Source organism: Ptiloglossa arizonensis, chromosome 2 (genome assembly GCF_051014685.1).
Source record: "Ptiloglossa arizonensis isolate GNS036 chromosome 2, iyPtiAriz1_principal, whole genome shotgun sequence".
Taxonomy (NCBI): domain Eukaryota; kingdom Metazoa; phylum Arthropoda; class Insecta; order Hymenoptera; family Colletidae; genus Ptiloglossa; species Ptiloglossa arizonensis.
The window spans coordinates 15,345,005-15,360,526 of record NC_135049.1 but is presented as its reverse complement, the minus strand read 5'-3'; the positions used below and the strand labels follow the sequence as shown (position 1 = coordinate 15,360,526).

Below are 15,522 nucleotides of genomic sequence, written 5' to 3'. Positions count from 1 at the left end.
GGGGGGAATCGATGTACGAAAGCAGGACCGAGCGTCTCCAAATGGATCTGAAACTGTCTCCTGGTAGCAGGAACATAGGACAAACGAGGAGGTCTACCGAGTCACGCCAGACAAGGACAACGAGTGTTTAGAGCGAGAGAGAGATATGTAGTTTCCCGCGCTTTTAAACAAATGTATCGACGATTGAATGTTAATCAATTTTGCAATCCCGGCGCACAAAGCGTAAACTTTTAGAGTCGCAAATTGAAGTACACGCTTTCAGCTCGATTCAAGTATGATTTTTGTTAACAATTTGTTTCGAAATAAATACATATCCGCAATTTCCGAATTCAATGACCGCGACGTTCTTTCCGCTCGCTTTAATCAATCGTTCCTTCATTATTCGTAATGATTCTGTGCAATTTTGAAGTCGTATCGTGACGTAAAGTTACACTGGAACATTCAAAGTACGTTTTTGCAAAGATTTTTATCAAAATTATTTATTGTACATACTACTTGCGAAGACGATTACGCTCGTCTGTCATAAGCGTTAATCGACCATTTTGTCGACGTATGTACATTTGTACTTTCCCGTTTGTTTAAATAAGTGAACTCACAATTAGAATTGAACAATTTTTCAAAATAATTTCTTTCGTAATTTAATATTCCATAGATTTTAATCGAATTTCGTTTTATCAACTTTGTACTGAATTCGAAGTGTTTCGGTTATTACCATCGTGTAGAGTAGGAAAATATAATGGCGATGGAGGACGTAGGAGAATAAAGGTACACGTGTTTGTTGTCATACTTTATATTTAATATATATATTTACATACTTTCTGTAATTAAAATTCATTGTAAACGAACATAGAATAAGAATCTACAGAGATAGAAGAAAGGTACACACGTTTGTTTGTTAATTTCTATATTTATTATATATATGTACATAGTTTCTATAACTAAAATTCGTTGTCTGAACACTTACAAACTACCAAACCGGTTTCTTGAATAATTGGACTCTAAGTTAATTAAAGTAAACGTTCATATTAGCAATTCCATCCGTCTATCGTAGAAAAAATATCTAAACAACGAGGTACAATTTTAAGATACAAATTTTTCAGTTTACAAAGTAACGAACCATCTTTTTAAAAAAATCAGAATTCTAAACATTCACTACACGTTTCTCTTAAACAAATTCCAATACATATTTGTACACGCTAATGACAAATCACTAAAAGTATACAATTTTCCCAAAACGTATAAGAATCTTCGTTTTCTCACCCACTCATGAAATTGTTTAAAAAGCTTAAGACATAATTGAAAAACATGAAAGTGTCACGATGAAAACATTCATAAACTAACATTGTCTCATTAATTGGTAAAAATTTTCATAGTGCTCCAAAAACTTTCATATATCTTCTGCTCTTTTATTTACCCTGAATCTGATGCGTCTCAATTCTTTTGTTCCCCAAGACAGGACTGGACATAAATGTCAAAACCATGACTACGATTTCATTTAAGTGGTCACAGAATCTACGCAACGTCCTAGGACTGAAATTACTAAATACTACTAATGATAAACGAAGACGATGTTTGTGTTATCCATAACTAATGGTGTATCCCATGGAGATCATAAGGGTCTCTTTGATAGCAGGATGAAGCTGTCTTTCAATGTATCTGGTCAGTGCCTGACTGGCACCTCTCAAGAATACATCCTCCATTTCTCTAGCTATGTGCTCTTTGGACTGCCAGCTTCTACTATCATTTTCCAGATCAATTGGAAAGACGTTATCCAAATTCTCATCAACATAAAGCTGCCTGGTCTCCCGTGGATCATCGTTAGTTGAGTGATAGCCATACTCTCTCTTGAAATTGATTTTCAGCTCGCTGTCGTTCGAGCTCCTTAGGAAGTTCTCCGTAGTGTTTTCCAAGCTGTCCTGGCGTCCAGTACAGTTGCCGATTTTGTTTGTCTCGGATCTCTTTTTGACCAATACGGTTGTGAAATCCTGAGGTGTGATCGTCGCCGTTGATCTGGAGGCTCTCCTTGAGCGACGACCGACTTCCTGGCCAGTTTCGACAGATCCTAGAAAGTGGAGAACGCTCGAGAGACCTTCGAGGACATCAGACTTTGGAAGGTCCCTCCTCTCACGGGGTAGTGACTTGGTAAGCCAGACATTCTTCCGCCAGATACCTAATTTTGAAACCGGTGGGCTTAGGAATCGAGACTGACGTGTCTCATTCGGTATGACGACATCTACTTCTTTAGAAACACCCACTAATTGACGTGGTTCCGCCGCTTCATAGTCGTTAGTCGATGTCAGGGGTGGCACAGTGAACTGTGGAAAATGATAACTGCATTATTCTCTGGCTAAATTACAAAACTAAAGGAATATAATATTCCTAATGTATCTTTGAACCCCTAAATATATTTAATCCTTTCAGTAATAACGTCTGAAGACGTGGCACAAGCCTTGTGCAGAAATTTTGTAGTCGCATTTGTTAAATATATTTTGTAAACATCGTTAATGTACAAATCAATATCAATAGGATTAAAAAATAAAAATTTTTCATACTCTTAAATCGCAAAGTTATCGCCCAAAAACTTGTTTGAAGGAATACTAAGCCTAAGGTTTAGAATATTATAATACATTTGAGCGTATACTATATTTTTCTGCCTCATAAAATATTTATTTTTCAATAGATGCAACCACATCTTTTAAAAAATGCATCCCTAAACCTGGAAAGTGTAGCTGCTCATCTCTCTTAAACATTATTATATTTTTTTTTTAAACTTAGAAACTCCTACCATCATTTTAGACATAAAAGTCTAGAGATATTTTGTATTTTATCTCGGAAAAGTATCTTATTACAGCACACATTTGAATATACTTTTCAGAGCTGAAAAGAAATATTGGTAGTTGTATTTTAAGAAGGAATGTATATTCAACACATACCAGTAGATAACACTCTTTATAAACCTCATTTAGTTAGGCACCTTATGAAGGTGGAGTAAAAATTTTAACTACCGGGAACCACTCACATTCCTTCCAAAGCAATTCTCTTCAGTTCCCAACAGTACACTCTGTTTCAACAATGTATGCTAGCCCAATGGCACAAACCATTCTGTATATTAACCTTCCTGTAATTACCTCATCGTGCGGTGGATAAAACGGTGGCCATTTGTCCTGCCTCTTGATCTGTTTGTCTAAACGCCTTGTATGGCAACCATAGGCGTAAATGGAAGCAAATCTTGGCTCCAGAAAACTGGACTCTGTTCGAATTCGCATTTGTCCTCTGCCACGAGCAATAGGGTTGGTTAAGAAATCAATGCCTGCTCGTCTCAATCTCAGAGTCATCTTACAAGATTCAGCTGGTATTGGTAACTGATGATCCCTTGGCATCAATGACACCATACCAGACACTGAGAGATCGTTGAACATCACTCGAGTCTGAAGGGAATTGTTGCTGAGTTCGTATATGCACTTCTCTACCCTAGCCCATGGGTTTCCTGTGTCGGTTGTACCCTGTGGTAACTGCAAAAGAAAAAGGACAGCTATATTGTTGAGTATAGGTAAAATATTCTTATTTACTTTACAATCGTATCAACACACAACCTGGCTCTCTATCAGCACCTTAATCATAGGACGACTTCCAGAGCCATTTGAGACCCCTCTTGAACTTAAATTTTATTGTAATAATAAAATTTCAAGCTTTTTTTACATAAACCATATGTATTTGGTAGTCTTTTACAAAGCAATTTAATATTTTAATGCTTTTGACCCATTCTTTCTGTATCCTTTTCAAAAAATAAATTAATATCTAAAAATACTTTTCAATTAGTTTAAAATCATATATTCCAGATGTATAGGGTGTAGGAAAAGAATATTTTCAAAAATGAATCTACACACCTGAATCAATAGAAATTTATTAAAAGGACTTGTAAAACTCATCTTTAGCCTAGAATTCGGTGTAATTACATTTTTTAACCTGTTCAATTTTCTGCGATCCAAAAATGTACACATTTCGGGACATATTTTAAACTTTGATGGTATAAAAACACATTTCCGAATATTTTGGGAAAACATATTTGCCAAAATCATTCAATATTATCCATGAAATGTAAAGATGAAATGCCTGTAAACAAAATAACGTAATTGTCACAAAACCATGTTGACCGAGACTATTTTCCGAATAAATACAAATAGAATAGAATCGACATAGGTTACTATTTATGTAAACAAAAAATAATATCACTAACACCAAATTTTCAACCCTTCATCGCGTCTTTTCGTGTTTAATCCATCGACTTATGTAAATTCTGGGCAAAACGACTTATTATCGCAGCGAATCAATGAGATTGCAATCACCCGACGATCCATTGTTTACATCTACTTTATCTTCAATTTGAATAGACAATAGTAAGCCGTATATTTTTTTATAATTGCAGAACCATACTTAATTTTATTACTTTATTACTTATTATTATTAGTAGACTACGTATTTAAATAAGCAAAGATGAAACTGCTAAGCTAGCAGTAAGGAGTAAACGGAATCTCTCAGTCTACGTTTAATGCTGTTATATACATTTAATTTAAAACGATAACTAATTAACAATGACACTTTAGAAATACGAATAATATTATTATATTAGGACATTGATTCTGAGTTTCTGTCTGAAGACAATTAGAAAATAAACAGTGTAGGATTTTTAAAAAAATGCTGCAAGACGAATCGAGAATAAATGAATTTCTCTTTTGGAAGTATTAAAAACCTATAACCGGTTACAACTATAAAGACTTTTGAAACTACGCGAATCACTAAACCAAATAGAAGCGAATGTCATATAAATGCCATTGTCTTAGAATATTTAGTAAAGAAGATTTTCTTGTGGCAGTATTTTTTTCAGCCCGGTATGAAGAAAAATTCAATTTGCACAATTTTCATACTACAAATATACCACTACCGCTAACGAGATCCTTGGATAGGAAGTTACACGCTTGCATCGTTAGCGATACACACGTTCTTCATGCACTCATTTCAAGGACGGACTTTAATACGATTTGCGCAATAAATATTACTTTAACAGCAATCCGGGAGACTGACATCTCAAGTGGTGCAGAACGAAGTTCTTGCTGATAAGACATGTCCGCTTCCTCCTCCTCCAGTCGGTTTCTTCTGCCAGAGTCTCTATGAAGTGCATCCAGGGCACGTTCCAACCTTCCACCGCAGGCTTCCCAATTCCCGATATTTCCGCGAGCAAAATTGACCGACGAAAACACCAACAACAAAGTCGCTAATAACTTGAACGCCGACATTACCTGTGTCAACAATAAATATAACAAAAATTTAAAAAAAAAAGATTCAAGTCTCGAGGAACAGAGGCAATGAAACTTGTCTCGTTGTATCGTAAACAAATTTCAAACGGTAATGAAATCTTGCAAGGATAGTCTGTGATCACGATCAGCTCCTTTTCTTTAATGAGAGCTAATGCAAAGCATAGGGAACATTGAGTCTACAGGGTGTTTTACTTAATTCGAGTTAAATCCTCGTTCCTTTCAATGGTACGAAAAAATACCGTACAAGGAAAATGTTTCATTTTTTTTTTTTAAAAATCAACTTTCACGAGATCTCAACGAATGATCTTGAGTACGAAAAAGTCAGGATATGTACGAGAATAATTGAAAGTAACGAAACGATGAAAATGATCAGTGGCAAAATTTTACTTTACAATGAAATGCAAACGACGTCGAGCAAACTTTTCATTTAAGACTTAAATAAAAGCTGATTCGCCGATAAAAGGAACATCGATGAATTAATATTATTATTATACATCGCGAGCTACGGAACCTATCTGTGCATCTACTCATCTATCGTAAACTATCTTCATAGAATCATAGTGATGACGTTTTGAAGGTTTGCAGAAGGAAAAGAATCATCTACGTGGCTGATGCCATTAAAATATCTCCACAGGCATATCCTGTAGAAACTCACTGAATTCGAGCCCGCTGAAACAGAGCATGAATGCGTCTTCCTTCCGTTTATTTCAGCGACAATCGAGTGAAACCAGGAAGCATAATTCGGACGCCTTGTTTAACGCGAGTCGCTTCCATTGTACTCGTCGATTGCTATTAATTCTCTACAGTTTCCTATCGCGGTATTTCTCGCTGATTTCAAACCATAACTTTTAGTCAAAAAGTTGCCGTAACCGGTGAGATTTGATAATACCTATCCGTTTATCTAGAATACGATAATACTCGGTAGTATTACTACTACTACTACTACTACTTTCAGGCACGACCCTTTGTATCGAATGCCGAGTTCCATAGTCGTGAGTCGAAATAAACTCGTCGACATTATAGTACGGAAAACAATGAACAATTTCCCAGTCAGAAATGCAACGTTAGAAGGTTTCCCAATTTCCTAATTGGCCGATATTGAAACACGCCGCCGCTGTTGCTGTTGCATATATAATAGTGTGTATAATGCCACAGAGGAGGTATACGCAACTTTTTACGACTCCAGATACGAAATCTCATCATTGTTTTCAGGGAATGAATGAATCTCGGCCGTAAGGTGAATAAGGCCAGTTCCAGTATTTTTGTATGCTAATATGTGTGGGCGACTTGATGTTGATATTTCGTTTCCAGGCGGTTTCACGCTCCGTTAACCGGCAACAGCAACACACGGTATCCGATTTTGAAATTTTTTACGTAAATTACAACGTTAGTACAACGTTCTCTTATCAACGTTAGTAAGAAATTCGAGGAAAAATATTCCATTTCGTCGGCGAAATATACTTATAAACACGACATATCTACTACTTGTAGTAAATCGATCATTTTTTTAAATTCCAAAAACGAATTTAGCGCAAAAGAGTTAGAATCGCATCGCCTTTTGTATGTGTAAAATTTCAGTTGTTGATCGAACAACTGAGGGATGATCGAAGTTCAATCTCACGATCTTGAGATTACCAGGTAACTGCTCTATCCACTGAATAATCTGATCTACCGGTATAAATTCTCTCTTTATCAAATTATTGAACGAATATATAATAATTAATAATCAATCGCTCGTTTTCAGTAGTAAAATTTATAATTCTCTGTGATCAGGTTCGTTGAAAAGGTATGCACTGAAAAACTTGTACGCATCTAAATAGTTTCCTTCTTGTTACATTAAAATTAAAATACAAGCTTATAAAACTTGTATACCAACTTCTAATTGAATAGCAAGAAGTTTTCGTTAAATTTGATGTAACAACTGAAAGAAAGCGTTTCGATTGTTATCAATGAAGAACAGCAACAGCGTGAACAGCGCAGTTCGAAAGTGAAAAATGTTGATTAAATTTTACGTACTTACTGGAGCCTCAAAGCGTGATCGAATGCCCCCACTGGATAGAAAAATCTTGTTTCTTCGGGAAATGAGAATAGAGTATTCAGCTTGCGCCTTCAGATGAAGGCAGATCGAATAACAATGAAAGTGGCTGGATACGCGCAGTGGCTCCTACTCCTAAGTCTTCCTTTCCTTCTTTTTCCGGCGGCGGTTCGAACACGTTCGAAAGCAACGAGCTTGATCGTAGCATCGCGTGAAATTTACGGGATGAATTAACTGTTTCGTAATTTACAAATGAATCGGTAGCAACAATATCTTGATCCGTAAACAGATCAGAAATAACACTATCGTAACCAATAAGCAAACCGGTGTAAATTGTTAAAAGTTGTTCGATTACGCGAAAAGAATTTGACTAGACTCACTTTATTTAATTTCCGGAGAGCTAAATTTATTTATTCTCTCGTGCGCGCATCGAATTAATATTATTAGATGGAAGTCGATAACAATAGTCTTTTAAGATTAACTCTTTGGTCGCATATTGTACACTAATGAGCGTTTAATCAAATTTAGTACAACCGGTGGAATATCAGTACGATATGTATGTATATAGGAGAAGTATACATTGGAATTAGAACGTGTAGGGTTTAAACAATGATTGTCATTTAGCTGCATTATATTAGAATAATTGTAGCATAATATAACGAAATTTTACAAATCTGTGCTTAATAAATAATATGTAATATATATATATACACAACCACCTTATATAATATAATCAACTTAGATTATTCTGTTGTTGATGGACCAATTTAAATTGTTTGTGCATGATGTAACATTATTTAAAGAAGCCTGTAAGATAATTATAATACTTTTCATCAGTTCCTCGTTTATCAGAGCTTTTCACACTCATCTTTCAGCAGATGTTAGGACAAAGTCAGCTAGTATCATAACAAATGTTTTTTCCTCATCTGAATTGGAGAAACTATAATAAAATATTCTACTTAAAAGAATTTTGAATAATCTTATTAACTCTCAGATTAACTATAATCTCATTACTTAAGTAATTAGCAATAATCTTGTTAACTATAAGATTAAGTATAATCTTATTATAAAATTTATAAAGAAGCTCCAATAATACCAGAAAATATAGGAGAAAGAATTATATATGCATGTTTAGTCATACAGATATTATAGAAAAAATTAAGCAATTATTTATTTGCAATCTACACAATTGTATTGCAGGTGATAGATAAAATTTTGTACATTATTTTAATTAAGGTAAAAGACATTTTTTGTACTATTTCTTTAGTTTAGATGACAAATATTTTTTACATTATATTTAGATTTATGTAGAAAAAACAGAAATTGACTTTGCAAACTTCTACAGAAAGAAATCACAAAAAGTATTCTATAATTATCATAAAGGTCTCTTTAGACCATGTTATGTTACAAAGGCAAAATTTTGATCTGTATATCTGCATATAGTATAATTCTTAAAGTACTTTATATAGTATTAGGATATTTAATTAACCAAATATATCAAACATTATACATGAAGTGCCGACTAAATTACAGCTGATAACTCTCATTGAAGCGTTCAATGTAATAATAGATTACCTGCAAACAAAAAAAATATACTATTAATACTCCAATTAATTCAATACATGCAATAGAAAAAGTAGAAAAAATATCGAAAACACTGTTTACACATCACAAATATTTTATCTAGATTTAAAATAAAATAAATTTCAATTCTTGTCTTTACAGGTTATAGACTGACAAATATTGTAACCATCAGTAGCCATCATGGCTATCGCATAATCAAGCCCTTCCAACGATCATCAACTAACTAAGTAGCTCCTGAAGATATACAACCTTCATTGTACTTTTATTTTTTCGATACTGAATATACATATAATATACGTACGAATTGTGATTAAAACTTGTTTCTGTTATTATTATATTTTTTCTTACAATAATTTTTAACGATATCGTGCAATAATATTTTATAGCTACTGAATTCAATTTTTGATGGACAAATAAGTATTCATTATAAAAATTGAGTAAAAAGGCAAAGAAATTCGGTCGTGTAAATTTAATCGACTTGCAAGATTTGCAATAGTCGACTAACGCGACTTCGAACAGTCGATTATTTCTCTGTTCTATGATCAGAAATTAAAAATAATGTACAAATTTGTTTGTCACGAGTGTCACGTTGCAAATCATGTCGTTCCTATGATTTTTCCTTAAATATTTTTCACTCATGCAAAAACGTTTAAATTATTTCTGAATTTAATGTATCTACTTTTAAATTCTTGACGAAAACGCGCATTTAGGTTATGTACGAAAGATGTACGCTTCTAGAAGAAACTTGTGTTTATTTATCATAATTTTAGGTGAGGCATCGAAATTTTTTTTGCATTTAAATATTAATAAGCGGATTTTAATTTTTCTCATTTATTTAGTTCAAATGATAAATGTCTTCGGACAAATGGACGAATACGAGGTGAATGGACGAATACAAGAATCCAAGCCTAACCTGGAAGAAGAGAAACATCTAGAGGAGAATAAAACTGTTGAATCTAAAGTCGATTGCTTGATGGATGTTACTTATGGGCCTGTAGAAGTAAGACTTCAAACTAGATAAATATTTAATTTCTAAAATATGCAGGAATAGTTATAAACATTAACCGTTACAGATTGTCAATGCGACCAGGTTAATGAAATTATTAATCTTAGAACCTGGTCCAACAAATAGAAGCATAAACCACAAGGAAGGTAGATTGTTACCAGGAACCTGTGTAATAGTATTATTTTATGCAAGATGGTGTATATTTAGTAGTCAAGCTGCACCACATTTTAATGCATTACCACGTTTATTTCCACATATCAAAGCAGTAGCAATTGATGCTATAAAATATCAACAGTAATGTTATAAAATGTTACACTACATTTAAAAGTAACAAAATGAAAAGAAATATATACACGATTAATGTATTTTATGTTTTTACAGCTTCAATGCTCAGTACGGAATTGTTGGCGTTCCCACACTGATGCTTGTTTACAACGGAAAACCAGTGGCAAAATTTAATGATACTCTCTACACACTAGACTCTTTTGCAAGATTTATAACATGCATAACTAATCTAAAACCGGATGGATCATTATATCTTACATCCTTAGATTTTGCTGGTCCTGTTTCTAGTACACCTTCAAACGAAACAGATTATTGTCTAATACTTGCATGGGTTTTCATTGCTGTGTGTGCTTTACATTTTACACTGCAAAGCAGATGGTGGCAACAATTTGTAGAGTTAGTTCAGAATACATGGCGTGAAAGTAATGCACAACATGAGCATGCTGACTAAAGCATTAAAAGAGACTATTTGTTGTTCCACGCATAAGAACGTGGCATAAAATACAAACTTGTGGTATTAAAAGATTATTAAGTTACATGATAATATTTATGGTAATCGTTAATTAAGCTAATGTAAATATATCTTAATAAATAAGTAATATAAATATTGTTTAGAAAACTGATTTCTTTAATGATTATTCATAACATCTCGTGTTTGTTTTTTTGTATTAATTTACATATTAATGCATATTTTATTCGTATATATTTATAAACGAACTAGTAAATTTACAAAATGTAATAAAAATAAGTAACTAATTATTAATAGCATTATTATAATATAAAATCAAAAATTGATCAATAAATAATTATGCTTTAAAACTACGGGAAGTTTCGTAATTACAAAGCTTATTTAAACGGAACCGCCTTATATCAATTAAGTATCTAATTCATATTTCACTGCTGTTGATAATTTCATATTGCAATACGAATAATATAATATATATTCAAAAATTAAGGTACAATACAATTGTTACTATTCATACCGTAATAAAACGATTATATCGTAAATGACGAAGCTTGAATTTGACCTCGATAGTTCTACCCGAGATTCGCATGTAATGGCCGACTTCGCGATTCACTTATCACTTCCCTAACTTCATGATTGTTGTGTGCGGCATTTGTTTGCGCTGAAGTTCGTCTCTAATGAGTTTTGTTATTGCAGTTATTGCGAGGTTGAGGTGCTATTTATTTTTGTGTAACGTAATTGATTAAAAATTAAGTAAACTTTGTATAAGAAAATCAAGCCCTCGGAAGGAAAAACATGACATTGTTTGGTATCTGGACACGTTCATGTGGTTTTATTAATTTCTGTGATTTAACGTCAGGTTAGGATCTCAACAGCAGGAAGCCGGCTCCGTTTTTGAGTCAAGGCTAGGGTAGACAAACGTGAAAAAATCAAATTAGGTTAATATTATAGTAGGAAGCCAGGTTAAGGTCAACGAAGACCCTCTACGAGGTCAACGTCTAAACGGAAAAGATATGGGATCGTTGAACCTTATTTGCCCAATGTGTTGTGGCGAAACGTTTAACAATCCACAGTCATTAAAGTATCACTTATTAAGCATGACGGACAACCTATATTGTCCTGGTTGTTCCCAACGTTCTGATTCGGTAATGGCACTCATTCAACATTTGGATCGGTGTGGGCAGAGTATCAATTCGGAAGAACCACTTGAATTAGAGCATGAACCTGGACAAGATGTTCGACATGAACCAGAACCAGACACGGAGGTGTTAATGGTTTGAATCGAAATAGAAGATAATTTCTGTATCTATGATTATTCTTGTCTTTGCATGATGATTTTAATTTTAGGGTACGAATGTTGAAGGAATTGATCAAAGTTTCTTAGCAACTGTAAATGATAGTGGAATTATGATAGTTGGGGGGCCCCAAACGATACAAGTTGATGAAAATGGTGTGTAGAAATCCAAATATAATGTATGTTAATTCTGTTTATTTGATTATTGCTTTTAACAAAAATATCAGGAGAGATTAAAGTCGTAGAAAAAATGGAAACTGAAGAGATAGAGCAAACACAAATGGAAAAAAATCCTCTGGAATTTGAGATGACAGAGAAAGTTCCTAGTACCACTAGCAAAGCAGAGGAAAAATCTTTAACTCAAGATCAGCTAGTAACAATTACTGCTTCAGAGTCAGATGATAAAAATAGAAATAAAAATGTAATTACTATTTTACCTGATGGCTCAGAACTCCTTGATGGTAATACTGGTGCTCTAATAAATATGGATCATATAAATGATGTGGGTGAATTAGATGAAGATGGATTATTGCATGTGAAACAAGAATTGTGTGAGGTACAAATTAGAATGACCAACATTTACTTGTAAATACAAGTGAAAACTGGTATAGTATCAAATGTTTGTTTCATTTTTACAGATGGAACCAGAAGCTGTTTATAGCTGTACTAGTTGTGATATGAGTTTTAATTCTGTTGTGGAACACATAAAGCAATATCATGATGGACAAGAAGTATTACTTGAAATAGCTGATCAATTAGATGATTTACCTACAGTATCTGCAACTAACACTTTATCATCAGAATCTGGAAGTGTAGTTAATACACGGCATAGAAAAGGCATGAACACTCTTCGTACAGAAGAGTGCATAGACAGTGAAGGAAGACTGTATACACGAAAAGTAGTGCAAATAGAGAGATTTTGGGACAGAAATGCAGCTCAAACGTCGCTGCAATCTACTAAGGCACCAATGATTGAAAAGTTTTTTTCTAACGTAGAAGGGGTAAAAGTATGAAAAACATCTACTTATCTTTAAATTCTAATAACTACTGAATGTTATTAAATTGTGCAAATTCATTACAGGTACGTGAAAAAAGATTAGCAGAAGCACCATTGAGAATGTACAGATGTAATCAGTGCCTTCAGCAGTTTTCAAAATTAGGAAATTTTCGGGTACATGCGTGTCTTCATGGCCATAATCGTTGTGATAGTTGTGATCAAACGTTTGCAACACCTAAAGCATTACAGCTGCATGCAAAGGTACACGAAGGTGAACCAGATCCAAATCAAAAAACTTTTGTATGTGAAACTTGTGGTACAGAATTTTGTTCACACAAAAGCTTGCGTTTACATTCTCGAATGCACGCGCCAGTTAGAGCAAGACATGTTGACGCACCTGAGGGAACGCCTAGTGCGACATTCACTTGTCCCGAGTGTGGTAATAATTACTCTTCATTTAATAAATATTGATTATTTAATATTAGTAACTATTTCTACTTATTATATATTACATTAATTATTTATAGGTAAAACATTAGCGGAATCGTACAAAGAAGCACATATGGCATTGCATTCTGGTGATTCTGTAACATGTACAGTTTGTAACAGAAAATTTGATTCTGCTGATAGTTTAGCGATGCATGCTGCGGTGCATACGGAACTTAGTCAATCGCATTCACCAACACCACCCACTACAGAGACAACAAACACTGAACCTGCAGAAAGTCAAAAGCCTTATCAATGTCAACATTGTGGCCGTAGATTTACAAGACCTCATGAGAAAGTGAAACACGAACGCATTCATACTGGAGAAAAACCACACGCGTGTGAAGTGAGTATAATTAAAGTAATAAGGTCTTTACAAGATTCTAGTTTGCACTAAAAAATGTGACATTGTAACAGGTGTGCGGTAAAACATTTCGTGTCTCCTATTGTTTGACCTTGCACATGAGAACTCATACTGGCGTCAGACCTTACGGTTGTCAACATTGTGGCAAGAGATTCAAAGCTTCTTCCGTATACAATCACCATTTACTTACACACGGAGAAGAACGAGCTTATACGTGCCCGTATTGTCCGAAGACTTTCAAAACACGTGTTCAATTAGCAGGTCATAAAAACAGTCATACCAAACCGTTCCGGTGCACTGAGTGTTCCAGACCGTTTGCGTCACTGTATGCCGCGCGTGCACATATACAAACTCACAAAAAAGACAACAATTTGAAGTTTAGCTGTTACATTTGTGGTGCATCATACGGTAGAGCATTTGCATTGAAAGATCACTTGAAACAACATGGTCAAGATGTATTAGCTCCACCGGAGCCAGCTAGGGAGGAAGAAGTTCACGAAGGAGAAGATTTTTTGCTAGCGGAAGAAGAAGTCGAGGAGGATGAATTGGTTATCCCATCGCCATTACCAGTTGCACAATCATCAGAAGCCGAAGATACTGAATGAGACTATGAAAGCTAGTCAAATGTTTGTTATAAATTGTAGTTTAATATTGTTCAATATACCGATAAAAATTACGACGGATGATTCCCTATTTTACGTAGTGTTCAAAGACTATCAGCAAAATTTCTATTCACGCATTAGATTATTATGATACTTTAGTTCTAAGGACGAACAAGCGATATTCTAATATGAACTGCTGTGACTAGGAATGGTAGTATTTCTATGTAAATAACGTACTATGAATTTGTATATCCTCATTGGTATTGTGTGGATAGAAAATGTTAAATACGAATATCAATTGTATTATGAGAAACAATAGTTTTATTGTGCCTGTTTAATATATTAAAGTAAAACAAATTTATATTATTTAATTCGTGATTTGTTTTAACAATTGAGTTTCGTTGTTGATTGCAACTATGATGTGATTTTTCGATAATTCGAACTATTCCTGATTTCTCGCTTCTTAATTTTTAGTTAATAATAATAATAATAATAATATCGAGAGTGCATAGTAAAATAAAGTTATAAAATATTATTTTATTTTTAGCTATAAAGGAGTAAAAATCTAACGACGATCAAAGATTAATTTTAATATTAACATAAGTTCTAATAGTGTTAAAATTTATAACTATAGAAATATAAATGTATTCGTGTAAACTGTTTTATAAAGAATTAATAATTTCAATTAATTTTATTCTTTTAAAAAAGTTGTATTTGTTACCACTGAGAATGAAACAGAATTATTTACACACACAATTATACTATCCTGAAATCATAATTTTTATATATTTTGAAAAAAAGGTATATTTTACTCCTTGAAAAATATAAGAAAGATATTTATCCAGATAATTCTGGATGTGACTGATTAGAAAGTAATCTGCCAAGTACAAATAATACGAAGAGTTTAATGTGAAGAATAATACAGCCACATCAAATTTTTATTTTTATTTGTGCGTGCCAAATTTATGTACTTGTATATGAACACAAATGAATTCAACCATGGCGAAAATTTAATGCACATTATTGTACGAAACATAAATGTCTGTATAGGATACATGCGTGCACATGTGTACATGTTTGCAACCAAA

At 33.6% G+C, this 15,522-nt stretch overlaps 3 protein-coding genes across 10 annotated transcripts; 2 read left to right on the top strand and 1 right to left on the bottom strand.

Annotated features, from left to right (window-relative positions):
• Positions 1-981: 981 nt before the first annotated feature.
• Positions 982-9,523, bottom strand: LOC143143427 (uncharacterized). Of its 5 annotated transcripts, XM_076304630.1 has the most exons (6): positions 9,236-9,523; positions 8,926-9,168; positions 7,332-7,544; positions 5,058-5,297; positions 3,129-3,512; positions 982-2,315 (listed from the first exon to the last, which is right to left on the bottom strand). In XM_076304630.1, exons 4-6 carry the CDS (start codon positions 5,292-5,294, stop codon positions 1,578-1,580), a joined length of 1,359 nt encoding a protein of 452 aa, XP_076160745.1. In that variant the 5' UTR covers positions 5,295-5,297; positions 7,332-7,544; positions 8,926-9,168; positions 9,236-9,523; the 3' UTR covers positions 982-1,577. The 5 variants fall into 5 exon arrangements, with proteins under 5 accessions (XP_076160745.1, XP_076160742.1, XP_076160743.1 ...); XM_076304627.1 differs by having other exon boundaries at positions 8,926-9,523; XM_076304628.1 differs by having other exon boundaries at positions 7,336-7,544; positions 8,926-9,523.
• Positions 9,127-10,834, top strand: Bug (thioredoxin domain-containing protein bug). 2 transcript variants are annotated; one of them, XM_076304639.1, is made up of 5 exons: positions 9,127-9,190; positions 9,645-9,704; positions 9,774-9,934; positions 10,008-10,234; positions 10,322-10,834. In XM_076304639.1, the coding sequence occupies exons 2-5, from the start codon at positions 9,659-9,661 to the stop codon at positions 10,674-10,676; spliced, it is 789 nt and encodes a 262-aa protein (XP_076160754.1). In that variant the 5' UTR covers positions 9,127-9,190; positions 9,645-9,658; the 3' UTR covers positions 10,677-10,834. The 2 variants fall into 2 exon arrangements, with proteins under 2 accessions (XP_076160754.1, XP_076160753.1); XM_076304638.1 differs by lacking the exon at positions 9,127-9,190 and having other exon boundaries at positions 9,287-9,704.
• Positions 10,835-11,140: 306 nt separating this feature from the next.
• LOC143143423 (uncharacterized) lies at positions 11,141-14,992 on the top strand. 3 transcript variants are annotated; one of them, XM_076304621.1, is made up of 8 exons: positions 11,141-11,550; positions 11,643-11,965; positions 12,039-12,141; positions 12,213-12,541; positions 12,624-12,986; positions 13,067-13,421; positions 13,510-13,814; positions 13,886-14,992. In XM_076304621.1, the coding sequence occupies exons 1-8, from the start codon at positions 11,487-11,489 to the stop codon at positions 14,435-14,437; spliced, it is 2,394 nt and encodes a 797-aa protein (XP_076160736.1). In that variant the 5' UTR covers positions 11,141-11,486; the 3' UTR covers positions 14,438-14,992. The 3 variants fall into 3 exon arrangements, with proteins under 3 accessions (XP_076160736.1, XP_076160737.1, XP_076160735.1); XM_076304622.1 differs by having other exon boundaries at positions 11,143-11,550; positions 12,225-12,541; positions 12,624-12,992; XM_076304620.1 differs by having other exon boundaries at positions 11,144-11,550; positions 12,624-12,992.
• The last annotated feature ends 530 nt before the right edge of the window (positions 14,993-15,522 follow it).

Coding starts and splice junctions, on each gene's coding strand:
- LOC143143427 (XM_076304627.1), bottom strand. CDS start 5,294: ATGTCGGCGTTCAAGTTATTAGCGACTTTGTTGTTGGTGTTTTCGTCG. Junction 3,513..5,057: donor TCTCCCGGATTGCTGTTAAA/GTAATATTTATT, acceptor TTTCTTTTGCAG/TTACCACAGGGTACAACCGA. Junction 2,316..3,128: donor TTTATCCACCGCACGATGAG/GTAATTACAGGA, acceptor CATTTTCCACAG/TTCACTGTGCCACCCCTGAC.
- Bug (XM_076304639.1), top strand. CDS start 9,659: ATGTACGCTTCTAGAAGAAACTTGTGTTTATTTATCATAATTTTAG. Junction 9,705..9,773: donor TTTATTTATCATAATTTTAG/GTGAGGCATCGA, acceptor TCATTTATTTAG/TTCAAATGATAAATGTCTTC. Junction 10,235..10,321: donor GATGCTATAAAATATCAACA/GTAATGTTATAA, acceptor ATGTTTTTACAG/CTTCAATGCTCAGTACGGAA.
- LOC143143423 (XM_076304620.1), top strand. CDS start 11,487: ATGACATTGTTTGGTATCTGGACACGTTCATGTGGTTTTATTAATTTC. Junction 12,142..12,212: donor GATACAAGTTGATGAAAATG/GTGTGTAGAAAT, acceptor CAAAAATATCAG/GAGAGATTAAAGTCGTAGAA. Junction 12,542..12,623: donor TGAAACAAGAATTGTGTGAG/GTACAAATTAGA, acceptor TCATTTTTACAG/ATGGAACCAGAAGCTGTTTA.